At 43.0% G+C, this 13,010-nt stretch overlaps 1 protein-coding gene and 1 long non-coding RNA gene across 5 annotated transcripts in view; one reads left to right on the forward strand and one right to left on the reverse strand.

The window, feature by feature from the left end:
- The window catches only part of MYH10 (myosin heavy chain 10), a 75,142-nt gene extending 62,771 nt beyond the window's left edge, over window positions 1-12,371 (forward strand). For all 4 annotated transcript variants that reach the window (XM_080993558.1, XM_080993557.1, XM_080993559.1 and 1 more), the window contains 13 exons: window positions 848-952; window positions 2,281-2,433; window positions 3,008-3,256; window positions 3,642-3,854; window positions 4,538-4,750; window positions 6,158-6,319; window positions 6,560-6,688; window positions 7,173-7,261; window positions 7,417-7,540; window positions 7,628-7,836; window positions 8,927-9,035; window positions 10,021-10,193; window positions 10,864-12,371. In XM_080993558.1, the coding sequence (XP_080849684.1) occupies window positions 848-952; window positions 2,281-2,433; window positions 3,008-3,256; window positions 3,642-3,854; window positions 4,538-4,750; window positions 6,158-6,319; window positions 6,560-6,688; window positions 7,173-7,261; window positions 7,417-7,540; window positions 7,628-7,836; window positions 8,927-9,035; window positions 10,021-10,193; window positions 10,864-11,008 (2,073 nt within the window). In that variant the 3' untranslated portion in view covers window positions 11,009-12,371. The remainder of the gene's footprint in view (window positions 1-847; window positions 953-2,280; window positions 2,434-3,007; window positions 3,257-3,641; window positions 3,855-4,537; window positions 4,751-6,157; window positions 6,320-6,559; window positions 6,689-7,172; window positions 7,262-7,416; window positions 7,541-7,627; window positions 7,837-8,926; window positions 9,036-10,020; window positions 10,194-10,863) is intronic.
- Window positions 148-3,003, reverse strand: LOC308470711. Its single transcript, XR_013982584.1, has 2 exons — window positions 2,869-3,003; window positions 148-874 (listed from the first exon to the last, which is right to left on the reverse strand). It is a non-coding gene; the product is annotated as an uncharacterized lncRNA (long non-coding RNA).
- Window positions 12,372-13,010: the final 639 nt, after the last annotated feature.

Genomic DNA, 13,010 nt, shown 5'->3' on the forward strand with positions numbered 1-13,010 from the left:
CAGAGAGATGGTTCATGGGTGTAGAATACTTTGGGGAAAATCTGTACCAACCAGAAACTGCTGCAATAGGCAGAGGAGAATAGTTTTAAAATTCTCTTACAGTTTATCATAACACTTTAGGACTTATCATGAAATATATTGGAAGTGTTAAAGGACGGTATTTTATTTTATTTATTTTGCAGTCTAAGCTGCTTCAAGAAAATTCTACAGTAAAAATGTGCACAGGGTCAAACTTCTAAGTAAATTTCGAGCCTTTCAACTGCCACTTTATTTTGAAGCTGTAAAAAAACTTCACTCATGTAATACACAACTGCCCAGTCATGCAAAGAGAACTGAAACACTGTTTTCCAGCTAATTCCAGTTTACCATACTAGATTAGATCAGGTCAGGTCAGAGAACTAGAACCCTATAGGAGTTCTGTTAGCTGTGTTTGACATAGGGCAGCAGAACCAGAAGCAAGCATGCCTAAAAGGTGGATTATACAACTGGATTACTTTAAAGTAGCTGCAAAAGAAATGTCTTGTAAATGGGTGCACTTGGGCTACTTTTGGAATCAATAGAATGCAGTTGCTGTTATCAAAGTACTTGTCAGTGTCATGGAGGAAACAAATAGCAAGATTCTCCTTAGTTCCATTGCAGTTTCTCAAATCTGCTGCATGTTCTAAAGCGAAGTCTCATGTAAATAGTCGCAGGCATAGCAATGAGACATCAGAACATAGATATTTCAAATATTGGCTTAGATGAATACTGTTATGAATATCCTATACCGAGGATGTCGCTTTGGGAAAACACATTTTCTCACAAGCAAGATGTGAGTACATTACCTCTAGATTCCTTTGCTTTGCAGAATGAGCTGGAGAGCGTCTCAAGTCTCCTGGAAGAAGCAGAGAAAAAAGGCATTAAATTTGCCAAAGATGCTGCCAGTTTGGAGTCTCAGCTACAAGATACGCAGGTATGTCTAAAATTCTAGAATGCACGTTTGTTTGAAATTCTTTTCTGCCATTCTATTATCCCATAAGTCAGCAAAAAAACCTATATATAAGCCAAGCAAAAATTAAAATGGAAGTACAAGGGGCTGGTTGTAGTTGTGCTCTTCTGCTCATCTAAGAAATTTTGATCCAGTGGACACCTCAGCTAACTGAAGAGCAGGGGAGACCTTTTTTGCAGCTGCTCACCCTGCCAAACTTTGCTCTGACATATTGGAATCCTCTAGAACAATGTGGATAAAAGCTGCAGTGGGAATTGGTGAAAATCGCCTCCCCTCCTCTTTCATTAGTGGGGACCTCCACTAGATCAAAGGACTCCTGTTCATGGAAGGGCACAAGCCAATGCTGCCCTGAGTATAAATCAGTCATTATACATAAAATCAGAAGAAGAGAAGCAAATTAATTTCACCTATGAAGGCCCTGCAAAATAGAAAGGTGTTCATGGCAAGCTGGAATGCTAATAAGAGGGAAGCCAAGCTGGGCCTCCATGCAGCTGTTAGAACGGCGGCTGCTGTAGTGCAGATAATACAACTCCTGTGAACTTACATGCCTGTTTCTGGAAGAGTTAAGGCCCAGGCATTTCTGAGCAACAGGTGTGCAGGTGACCCAAAGTGTTTTCAGATCTAGAACATGGAGCAGCACCCTTAGATGTTCTTGGTTCATTCCTTATCTGCACAGTGGAAATAAAGGTATTCTGTCTCAAGAGTTGTGCTGAAGATGAACAAGACAAGGTTTTTAATTGCATGCTCACATTTAAAATAATGGATTCCCTTGCAAGGATTTGTTCAAACCTTTAACACAACTTTGGACATTTTATGGCACAGGATCCCTATGTCCTTTTGATGCTTACACTTGCTTCTGAGAAGCATGATGGGTAATGCAGCAGTGGTAGCATCGCCCAGTTTCCACTGTAATGCATGACCAGCTCTGGCAATTCTTAAGTTCCCTTTTTTCGTTGTGCAATTAATGTCATTTTCCTAATGGCAGCAGTCTCATCCCGTTCCCTGACAATAAGATGCTGGGATATTTCCTCATTTTAACGGATGACTCTTTTTGGCTGGGACCAGTTAACTGCTTTTAGATCTGTAACGATGCATCTCATTACCAAATTGTATAACAATGAGTTAATGCTTTCAGATCGCACCAGCATAAACTTGACATCCTTACCCAGCCCCGTATCATCTCACAGCAAGGAAATATCCCCATTCCATACTGAACACCACCGCGTCAGGCTAAGTTCAGATTCTCTCAGGACAAGTGATAAACATGAGTGCGTTTTTCATTCCCACAACAGGAGCTGTTGCAAGAGGAGACTCGCCAGAAACTGAACTTGAGTAGCAGGATTCGACAGTTGGAGGAAGAGAAGAACAATCTGCAGGAGCAGCAGGAGGAAGAGGAGGAAGCCAGGAAGAATTTGGAGAAACAGGTGTTGACTCTGCAGTCTCAGGTGAGAAGCCATGGAATATACGGGCAATTGCGCATCTCTGTGTGTTTATTCCAGCCAGGTTTGTCTTAGACTAGTTTAAACTGAATTGGCTTTTCCTGACTCTTCATTACTGTATCTCCAGTACCGGAGCAGGGAAACGTCAGGAGCTATGAACTTTTGGCAAGGTGCACCGCTCCTGATTTCTTGCAAAGCATTTCAAGGTTACACCAGTCTATTTACCTGTTAGCTTGGATAGTGGATGCAGCTGCCTTGGGTATTCCCACCAATTCAATACAATAAATTCAGTAAAAGTGGGTCTAGTTCACACTGCAGTAAAAACAAATGTGCAGGTAGTCTGTACTACTGCAGGTGGCAACTGACCTGAATGAAGAAATGTTTCTCCATTCTATCTGGTTCTAGCCTAGGCATCTGCTGTCCTTGTGTGTAAGCCCTCACCTGCACACAGCTTTCCAGTGAGAACCTTGCCATCTCAATGGAAAACAAGCCAACTTCCACCTGCACAACGCATGTCTGTCTCTTTGCCAAACACAGAAAGGTCATAACGATGTTATTTTCTGTTGCTCATTAAACTCAGCTCGCTGATGCCAAAAAGAAGGTTGATGACGACTTGGGGACTATTGAAGGATTGGAGGAGAACAAGAAGAAACTACTGAAGGACATGGAACTTCTGAGCCAGCGTCTTGAAGAAAAGGCAATGGCGTATGATAAGTTGGAGAAGACCAAGAACCGTCTTCAGCAGGAGCTGGATGACTTAATAGTGGACCTTGATCATCAGCGCCAAATTGTTTCCAACTTGGAGAAAAAACAGAAGAAGTTTGATCAGGTATGCAACTATATAAATCCTCTTGCTTTCTTCTTGATGATACATGTAGCAGTTAGCTATTATTTGCCCAGTAGATAATCTTGTTACATAGGCATTTTCATGGTCTACCTGTGAGCTGTTGTAGTATCGAAACTGGTTTTCAGCTGGCTGCTTAACTTGGGGCTTGCAGGAATCCTAATGCATTCTTGAGAAACAGGATCAATATTGAGGAATTGGGGAGAGGAGAAGAGATGCACCCTCATCTCTTACATTCACTGTGGTTCCCCAGAGCTTCTCAAGGTTGAGATGCAAAGTATCAAACTACCATGGTAATTTGGAAGCTATGAGCTTGAAATCTATATTTATGTCCGACTTCTTCCAACTTTGCATATGTTGCGATGCTCAGATGCTGGCAGAAGAGAAGAACATATCTGCCCGCTATGCAGAGGAAAGGGACCGTGCAGAGGCCGAGGCAAGAGAAAAAGAAACCAAAGCCCTCTCTCTAGCGCGAGCCCTGGAGGAAGCTTTGGAGGCCCGTGAAGAATATGAGAGGCAGAACAAGCAACTCCGGACAGAGATGGAAGACTTGATGAGTTCCAAAGATGATGTGGGCAAAAATGTGAGTGGTGTACTATTTGCATGACTGAGAATGGTGCAGTACAGTTTGAACAAGTGCTTCAATGGTTGTATTTCAAATTGAACTTTGGGCAGTTGGAGCACATTCATTCTAATGTTCTGAGAAGACTTCTGGAATTCTGTATGCTTCAACAGCTGCGTGCACTGGAAGATTCTTAAAACACAAACACTCATAGTTCTAGGGTTAAAGTTGCACGTCTTTGTGGATTTTTGTCATTGTTGTAACTTCAGCTTTTACTCTCTGTTGAACATAAGAGCTCTGCATTCTCTACTATGGTAGTGTCTTCCATCCCTGTGCTCTCCAAAGGCAGAAGCAAATGTGGCATGAGCACTTGTGTGTGTGTTCTAGGTCGGTGGTTCCCAATATTTTTGGTAGGGCAGCCCACAAGTTCAAATCTACTTGGTCTGATGACCCAACAGTATATTGTCGTGTGAATTTTGGACCTCAGGTCTTGGGGGGAGGCATCATAGGCATGCATTTTATCTGCAAATTTGGCAATTTTATACCTATTACTTGAGGCATCCAAGCAAAAATCTTACTTAATGCCCCTATTAATGTAGGATTTGTTGAAATAATTACACTACTTAAGAAGCTACTCACAGGTTGTTGTTATTTTTTAAAAAAATGGGAATGTAAGAACACTAATCATTTGATTGCGGCTGTAGGTTCATGAATTGGAAAAATCCAAGCGCACCTTGGAGCAACAAGTGGAAGAGATGCGAACACAGTTGGAAGAGCTGGAGGATGAGTTGCAAGCCACAGAAGATGCCAAATTGCGCCTGGAAGTGAACATGCAAGCCATGAAAGCACAGTTTGAGCGGGATCTCCAGGCTAGAGATGAGCAGAATGAGGAGAAGAAGAGGCTCTTAGTAAAACAGGTAAAGCTTTTAACATACGGAAGTAACCATACTGGTGGTTATAAGTTCTGTTAAGCAAGTGTCCCTCAAACTAAAGTGGTAGATCGTTGGATTTTATTAAGCTTTGAAGATGGAAGCACAAGTCCTTCCAACCCCATTCATGACAGTCTAGCAGTTTCCATGCATGCTTGATTATTCCTTTGAAAGGGCAGTGGCTGAAGCATTCTCAAAATGCCAGATTTTGTTTCATTTTGGCTTTTTCCCCACCCAGGTTTTGTAGGGTGCATAAAGCTGAAAATCTCTGGTAAATAAAGCAGAAAATCTTAATTTGTATTAAGTCCATAGTGATTTATCATAATCTTGCATACGTGTGTAATGCCTATGGATTCAGTATTCACTGAACCAGTGTTAGAAAAATGCCAGGTGGGGGGAAGCAGTTTGCTGGCTCTGTGGTTTACATGACGGAGGGCAGGTAGAGTGAACCTGGATCATGGAATTTATAGCTTCCTTTCTGCTGTTGTAATTAATGTACAGAGTGCTGAGCACTATGAATATGGAAACAGTCAAGGAGGACCTGTTGATTTATCAACTGCAAAGGAGGACTGTAAACTGCTGGCTTAGGAGTTTTGCTTAGTGCAGATGTCCTTCAACAGGTCTCTTTCAATTCTAGTTGGGTGCTGCTGACTGGAGGTTCTTATTGAGGTAGAAATAGGTGTTGCTTTCTACTGCATGCAAGCTGCTGTAAAGTCTGTTAAGAAAATGTCTTTCAAGTTCTGATTCAGGAAATTATGCCATATTCTTTGCCTCTTTCTTTTTTAATTTGGTTTTGCGGTAAAACACATTAAGTTGTTTATGAGCTCTTCAGTAGGTTTTTTAAGGGTTTTTTTTTTTTTTTTGCATAGTTGATCATAAATTACTTTCCATTTTGCTTTGAAGAATTAATGAGACTACACAAAGCTTTTATTGTCTCCATTTTGGGAACCAGTGTACCATGAACAAGTGTGCCCTTTCGGCCTTACTATGAGGTTAACAATTACGGTTGGCTTCAATAACCTGTAATATTAAGCTTTTGCACAGGAGCTATGGATCAAAGGAGATAGAAGCTCTTGGTGAAAAACTGCTCATAAAATTACTGGACAAGTGAAAACATAGCTGATTGTAGCCCATGTAGCTCTTCTGCATTTTTGTCTGCTTATATGCCCTCTGCTTGGCTTGTCTCGTGAACAGCTAATGCAGATTATCAGAGGTTTTCTTTACGGCATCCTCATAAGGGCATGTGGATCCTATAGTCTGTGTTTTTATTTAAATACCGCACAAATGTTTCCCCTGGACTTCATCCTTCCTTATAGGCAGCTCCAAACTGTGGGACTTTTTTTGAATTCTTTTCTTTTGTCTTCCTGTTTTCCTTGTTACTGATTTACCCTGTAGGTCCGAGAGCTGGAAGCAGAATTAGAAGATGAGAGGAAGCAGCGTGCTTTGGCTGTGGCATCCAAGAAGAAAATGGAAGCAGATCTGAAAGACCTAGAAGCTCAGATAGAGGCTTCAAACAAAGCCCGCGACGAAGCAATCAAACAGTTGCGCAAGTTGCAGGTGTGCACAGCTATTCCAGAAATAATTTAATCAAACCTTGGCCCCCAAAGTCCTTATCAGCTTCTCCTTACTGTAACAGAGAAAAGGACCTGGATAACCTGAATATAATTAACATTAATAGAAACAGGATCTAATCAAAACTGGATACTCTAGATGTGTAGAGTAAATTCTGGCCATGTGATTGGTTGGCCAAGTTCTCAGAATAAATGTCTTGGTTTTAAGATGCCTTTTAAATTTCAGGCTCAGATGAAAGATTATCAGCGTGAACTAGAAGAGGCCCGGGCATCTAGAGATGAAATCTTTGCTCAGTCAAAGGAGAATGAGAAAAAGCTCAAAAGCCTTGAAGCAGAAATTCTTCAACTGCAAGAGGTATGGCACGGAAAGCTGCCTGAGATATACCCATGGCTTAAGGTGGAGATAGGAATGTTTTGACTCTTAACATTCTGCAAGTTGAGTGTGTATATTTTACAGATGCTTTGCAGTTGAGTGTGTGTGGTTTTGGCACAACTTTTAAAGCGTACACGCTAAAATGGTTCATTTGTTTGAAGTAGTTGATTTGAATACTTTTCAAGGATCTGGTAGAGTCAGGCTTCAGTATCAAACTCTCTTGGGCTAGGGCAATGGTATAAACAAAGTCCAGGTAATATGTGAGCAGGGGAACTTCACAACATGGTTAAACTAGGCTAGAAGCAAAGCATATTAATTTCTTAAAAGCAAAAGGCTTCTTGTGCAGGCCTGTTTGATAGTGATATTGGGCACAACATGGTAGACTTCTCTCCCTTCCCCCCCCATATGTTTGGAAATGGTTTTGCCTGCTGAAACTAGTGAGATTCCCATGAATATATATTTTCAGGACCTTGCTGCCTCCGAGAGAGCCAGACGCCATGCAGAGCAAGAGAGAGATGAGCTGGCTGATGAAATTGCCAACAGTACCTCTGGAAAGTAAGTAACTCTGGGTAGACTTCTCCACCTGTGGCAGCCATTATGTGGCAGAAGCGTTCTGTGTCTGCAGCAGTTGCTGCGCAAACCTCAATACGTGTGACAACAGCCTAATCTCTTAGCTGAGTTTGTAGTGATCCTCTGTTGTCCCCGTGTAGATCTGCCTTGCTTGACGAGAAGCGCCGCTTAGAAGCCCGAATTGCACAGCTGGAGGAAGAACTAGAGGAAGAGCAGAGCAACATGGAACTCCTCAATGATCGTTTCCGCAAAACCACTCTGCAGGTAACCCCTTTTGTGTTAGCTGGATGTTTTCTACTTGTCTCCCTAAAGGGGTGAGAGTGTTTAAACAACTGCTTGCCTTTCTTAAAGGTTGACACCCTGAACTCTGAGCTGGCCGGAGAGCGGAGTGCCGCCCAGAAGAGTGAGAATGCACGCCAGCAGCTGGAGCGGCACAACAAAGAGTTGAAAGCTAAGCTCCAGGAGCTGGAGGGTTCAGTAAAGTCCAAGTTCAAGGCAACCATTTCAGCACTGGAAGCAAAGATTGGGCAGCTCGAAGAACAGTTGGAGCAAGAGGCAAAGTAAGCACAGCACACTCTGAAAATAGTGTTTCCAGGAGGCTGAATCATGATTTGATTTTGAAAAAGCAGAATTTATTCTGAAACACCTTTTCTGGTAGCTGTTAATGAAACAAGATAGTCATCCAGCAAGAAGCTTGCAAGCCCAAGGAATAATCATCATCCAGTGCAGGCATTTGTGTGATCTTAATCAAGTTTATTTCTGATGGTGTGATTTATTTCTTTGATGTTAGCACTGCTTGATGCATGAATTGTTCCTGTAGATCAGTGGTGGCCAAACTTGGCCTTCCAGGTGTTTTGGGACAACAATTCCCATCCCTGACCACTGGTCCTGTTAGCTAGGGATGATGGGAGTTGTAGTCCAAAAACAGCTGGAAGGCCAAGTTTGGCCACCACTGCTCTACATGGTTATGGGAACCCACTTCATCATCATCATTATTAATTTTTCTATTATTTCATTTATGAATCTCTTCTAACACCTCAAAGCAATTTCTAATAACTTATATAAAACAGTACATAAATAAAATAAGTTAAAACAATTGCATATATAATACAGTTTTAAAGACAACTGTAAATATAAAAACAGCAGCACACACATAAACTCAGTTCAAATCCAAAACAAATACCAGTTGGGATACAGATTTTAGAAGGTTTGTTGAAAGTGGAATGACGTTAGCAGGTGCTGATAAGGCAACAGAGACAGCACCTGACTGATATGCAATGGAAGGGAGTTCCAAATGGTAGCTGCTGCCACACTATAGGCCTCATTCTGACATCATATGGAACAGACCTCCTAAGTGAATGATAATTGCAGGTTGCCCACTTGTGCTGGATGCGGTGATTAGTTGGCTATGTAGGGAATGAGGCAAACTATCAAGTATCCTGGTCCCAGGTTCTGTAGGGCTTCATACACTAATACCAGCACTTCAACCTAGCCTGGTAGCTAATTATTCTCACTAGTGCTTTATTTTTCTGCTGTGGGTTCATGGAACCTTCACCTGTGGTTGGTATACATTTGGGCTCTGTTGCACTGACTGGTCTGTTACCTTTTTGACATCAAGTTGAGTGATCCCACTCTGTTGACTTACCTTAGGGAGAGAGCAGCAGCCAACAAGCTAGTACGTCGGACAGAAAAGAAGCTGAAGGAGGTGTTCATGCAGGTCGAGGATGAGCGTCGACATGCAGATCAGTACAAAGAACAGGTGAGGAACTACCTGTGCCACTTAGAATCTCTGCTGTGGCTAGCCGACTAGAGAAAATTTTCCCTGCTAATGCACATTGGGAAGCATAGTAGGTTGTTTACAACAGCCTGTATTGTGGACAGGGAAGGAACCTCAGAATTGGAGGCTGAGAGCACTCCCTGGTGACTTCCCTTCCTTGGCCACAACCTCTTTCTCCAGGCCAACCCCCCTCACTGGTCCTTCATCGCACTCTCCATGAGTGTTTTTGCATGGCTGAAATGTGTCTTTGAACTCTGATAATGCCTCCCGCTTGTCTGGATGAAGGAAAGAAGGTGTGTGAGAGTGGGTGCAGAAAGTAGCCTAGTTAAAAGTCAAATTCAGCGTCCCACCCACTTTTGCTGCTGTTCCCCACCCACCACTAGAATGTACGCCCAGGAGGGAATGTTCCCCTTGGGCTGAAAAGGTTCTTCACCCTTGGCCAATAACCTCCATGAAGTTCTTTAAGTGAGCAGGCGTGTGCACATCCTGCAGCATCTCTGCTGCTATGGATCCCATTCACTTGGGTGTGGAGTCCGGGGGGCTTGTGCAAGCCTCTCCTGCAGCCCATTCAAACTTCTGCTTCTCTGATCTGGAGTAATTGCAAATGACTGAACTATACCTTCAGGAGAAGGGTATTTCTGGAGCATGCAACTTCTTGCCATAAGGTTTTTTTAAAAAAAAACTCAGGTAGTGCATTAGAGAAGAGTTAAACCAAAGTTTTGCCAAATCCATGTGAGCAGCACAGGCAGCCAAGGCAGGCAGCACTGTCTGCTTTGTGAAAGTGGACGAACTCGTCAATCTGCCCCATGAACATCCCACAGTGGATGGAGACCGAAAGATTGTTACGCCGCTGCCAGAGGTTCTCTGTCTCGAAAAGGGAGTGTAAGTGAAAGAGGACCTCTAATCTCATCTGGCGTGTTGTGCGGATGTTTCTTTCATGGGGCCTGTTTCTGATAATGCTCTGTAGATGGAGAAGGCCAATGCCAGGATGAAGCAGCTCAAACGGCAGCTGGAAGAGGCAGAGGAGGAGGCAACACGTGCTAATGCCTCACGTCGTAAGCTGCAGCGTGAGCTGGATGATGCCACTGAAGCCAATGAGGGTCTTAGCAGGGAGGTCAGCACTCTGAAGAACAGGCTACGGTGAGTCATGTGGTGGAAGGAAGGTCAAGGCAGGTGTGGGCAAATGCTTCGGGGCAGGTCGCTTTTGAGTTGGTGAATCAAATGAGCCCCACACAACATTTCCAGTTCTTTCCCTCCCCCAGTTTGTGATAGCTCGCCTCTAATGTGGTCCAGAATTTAATGGGAGGGTCTGTTGAGTAGCCAGAATTGAACATTATGCTTAAATTTTAATATAGCACTAAGTGGGGGATGTGGCCCTCTCAACAACAGGGCGTTCCCCAACCCCCCAGAGCAGATTAAGGGGGGGTGAAGCGGGAGGGGAATCCTGTTGTGTGCACGCACACAACAGTTTTGTTGAATCCCACCCCATGTCTACAGGGTCAGATCATTAGCTGATTGTGCCAGGTAGGCTGAGTGCAAGCTGCTTATGACAAATGGCCCTACTCAACTCCTATACCAATGAATGAGAGGGCAAAGTGATGTATCCTGAGCTATAGCCACACAGGTAGCAGGCATAGTTGTAGGCTTGTCTATCACTGGAAACATGATTTAAGTGGTATTGTGATCCTCATCTGTGAGCGCTATGGTCTCAATGAGGGGGACTCCTTTATGTTAATGTGGCATGGTGGGTAGCTAGACATCCTTTCTCTATGTCCTTCCAACAACCCACTCCTTTCCCTCTTCCTCATAGGAGGGGCGGCCCAATCACGTTTTCCTCCAGCCGATCCGGGAGGCGCCAGCTGCACATTGAAGGGGCTTCCCTGGAACTTTCAGATGACGACGCAGAGAGTAAAGGCAGTGATATCAACGAGCCGCAGGCTGCCCAAACAGAGTAGAGCCTCCCCCACACCATGTCTTACAGCGGGCATTCCCGCCAATGTGACTTTTGCTCCATGCATTTGGAAGAGGAGGAAGAAGAGGCCCTTACTGGCCACCAAATTGCCTTGTGGCCCTAGACTTGCCTTAGGCAACACTGGCACACTACCTGGTCATGCAGGTCAGCCCCAGCATACTGCTGCCTGGCTTTGCCATGATGTAGCCTGCTTTGGATATAGGTACCACTGCTTCTTTATATGTATTAAAACTGTCTTCGTTCAGTGCTCTTTGTCTTCAAGGTATCCATTGTAAAGCCATTTTCTAAGGCACTGGGCGATAGAATTACCCCTCTGTCCCTTCTGATACACCATTCCCAAGCAGAAGTTTCTGACACTTTCCTCTTCCCCTTTTCTATGCATGTTTAGCTGTATAGCAATCACTTGCTTTTCTTTTGGTCTCCAAAGTTCTGCTTATGTACCAGCCCCGACTGCGCCTTTTTCCTGAACATTTTACGATAGATTTAGGTGATTGACTGTGAAAATGCCCTGAGGGGCTTCAGGGGGTAACGTACAGCTGAGAGTAGCATCTCTTCTAGCCAGCAGTTGGTGCTACATAATGAGCACTCTTCAACTGTGGGACCTCCAAATTGGGTTGGTGCTATGTCCTGGCAGATTTGAGACCAAATAAGATACTAACCACTTTCTTCAGTACTATTAATAGTGCTCAGTGCAAATTGGATAGTCTCAGCCTGGGAATTGGATTACCCCCCGCAGCTACCCAGCAACTGTTTCCTTGCTGGGGGTAGAAGTGTTAAGATTAGAGCCACTCTTGCCAGCTATCTTGATGCCCAAGATCAGTGTGTCTGCCAGAGGATAGCACGAGGACATTGCCTGTAAATGGATACAGCCTGTGGAACTGCTCTCTCCCTTTCATTTGGACAGTGTTAACTGCACCTAGCTTAGCATCCTTATTGTTTCATAGCTGTGAACTGACATTTACAGAAAGTGCCTTAGACACTACAGTACTAAGACAATGTTACATATATAATTTGCCTATAACAATGATTTAATGTATTAATTTTATCATATCATGTTACATACACATCTTCTCTAGTCCAAGTGGTATTGATATTCAGTGATGAGGAATCAGTGTTAACTATGAAATCTTGATCTGTTGCAACATGCTTGAAAAAAATACTTTTCTTTGGTTACAAGCTTTAACATCCGTTATAAAGCTTTTGTTTCTGTGCATTTGGGTATTTCTTAATCCTAACTGGCTGTTGACCACCAGGCATCTGACTGCAAATACCTTGTTTCTTTGTATCTCCATATTTCTAGACAATGATTTTTGTAAGACAATAAATTTATTCATTCTAGAGACTCATTCATGCTTGGGCTGCTTACTTAGAAGAACTCAAGATAGAAATGAATAAATGAAACGTGCAGGTTTGTCCCTGTTGATAAACTGATGGTGCTATAAAAGTAAATGATGATAATATTAAATACTGAATCATTTTTAAATTGTAGTTAAGTGATAGACATTGAGTTACTTCAATAATTCATTTTCTTGGGTTTTAAATTCTTTTAGCATTTGAGAAACATGTATGCAGAGTTCAGCAACCAATACATAATGCAAGGAATACTAGTCACAATAACTTGGGGGGGGGGATGCTGCCTCCCCCATTCCTTAATTTAGAACAAGGGAGAAGAACCTTTTATCTGTAAGCAAAGTTTGACAGGTTGATGCCACACCTGTCAAACTCCCTTTCCCTTTAGATTTTGTTTACTCTTGTAGCAGTGTGTAATGAAGATGATAAATAGCTTTGCAACTGGTATATAACTTAAGGCAGTACCCACACACCACTTTACCAATGATGACAGTACAGGAGTGGTGGATTGGTCCATTATTAGTGGTGTATTTACATCTAGGAAAAAAAGTCCTACCTGAAGCTTGGTCTTTTGGGTGTGTACTTTCTTCAAGATAAGAAACTATGAAGATGAATAGGAGCACATGCTACTGCCA

Source organism: Podarcis pityusensis (assembly GCF_964106645.2).
Source record: "Podarcis pityusensis genome assembly, chromosome: 2".
NCBI lineage: Eukaryota > Metazoa > Chordata > Lepidosauria > Squamata > Lacertidae > Podarcis > Podarcis pityusensis.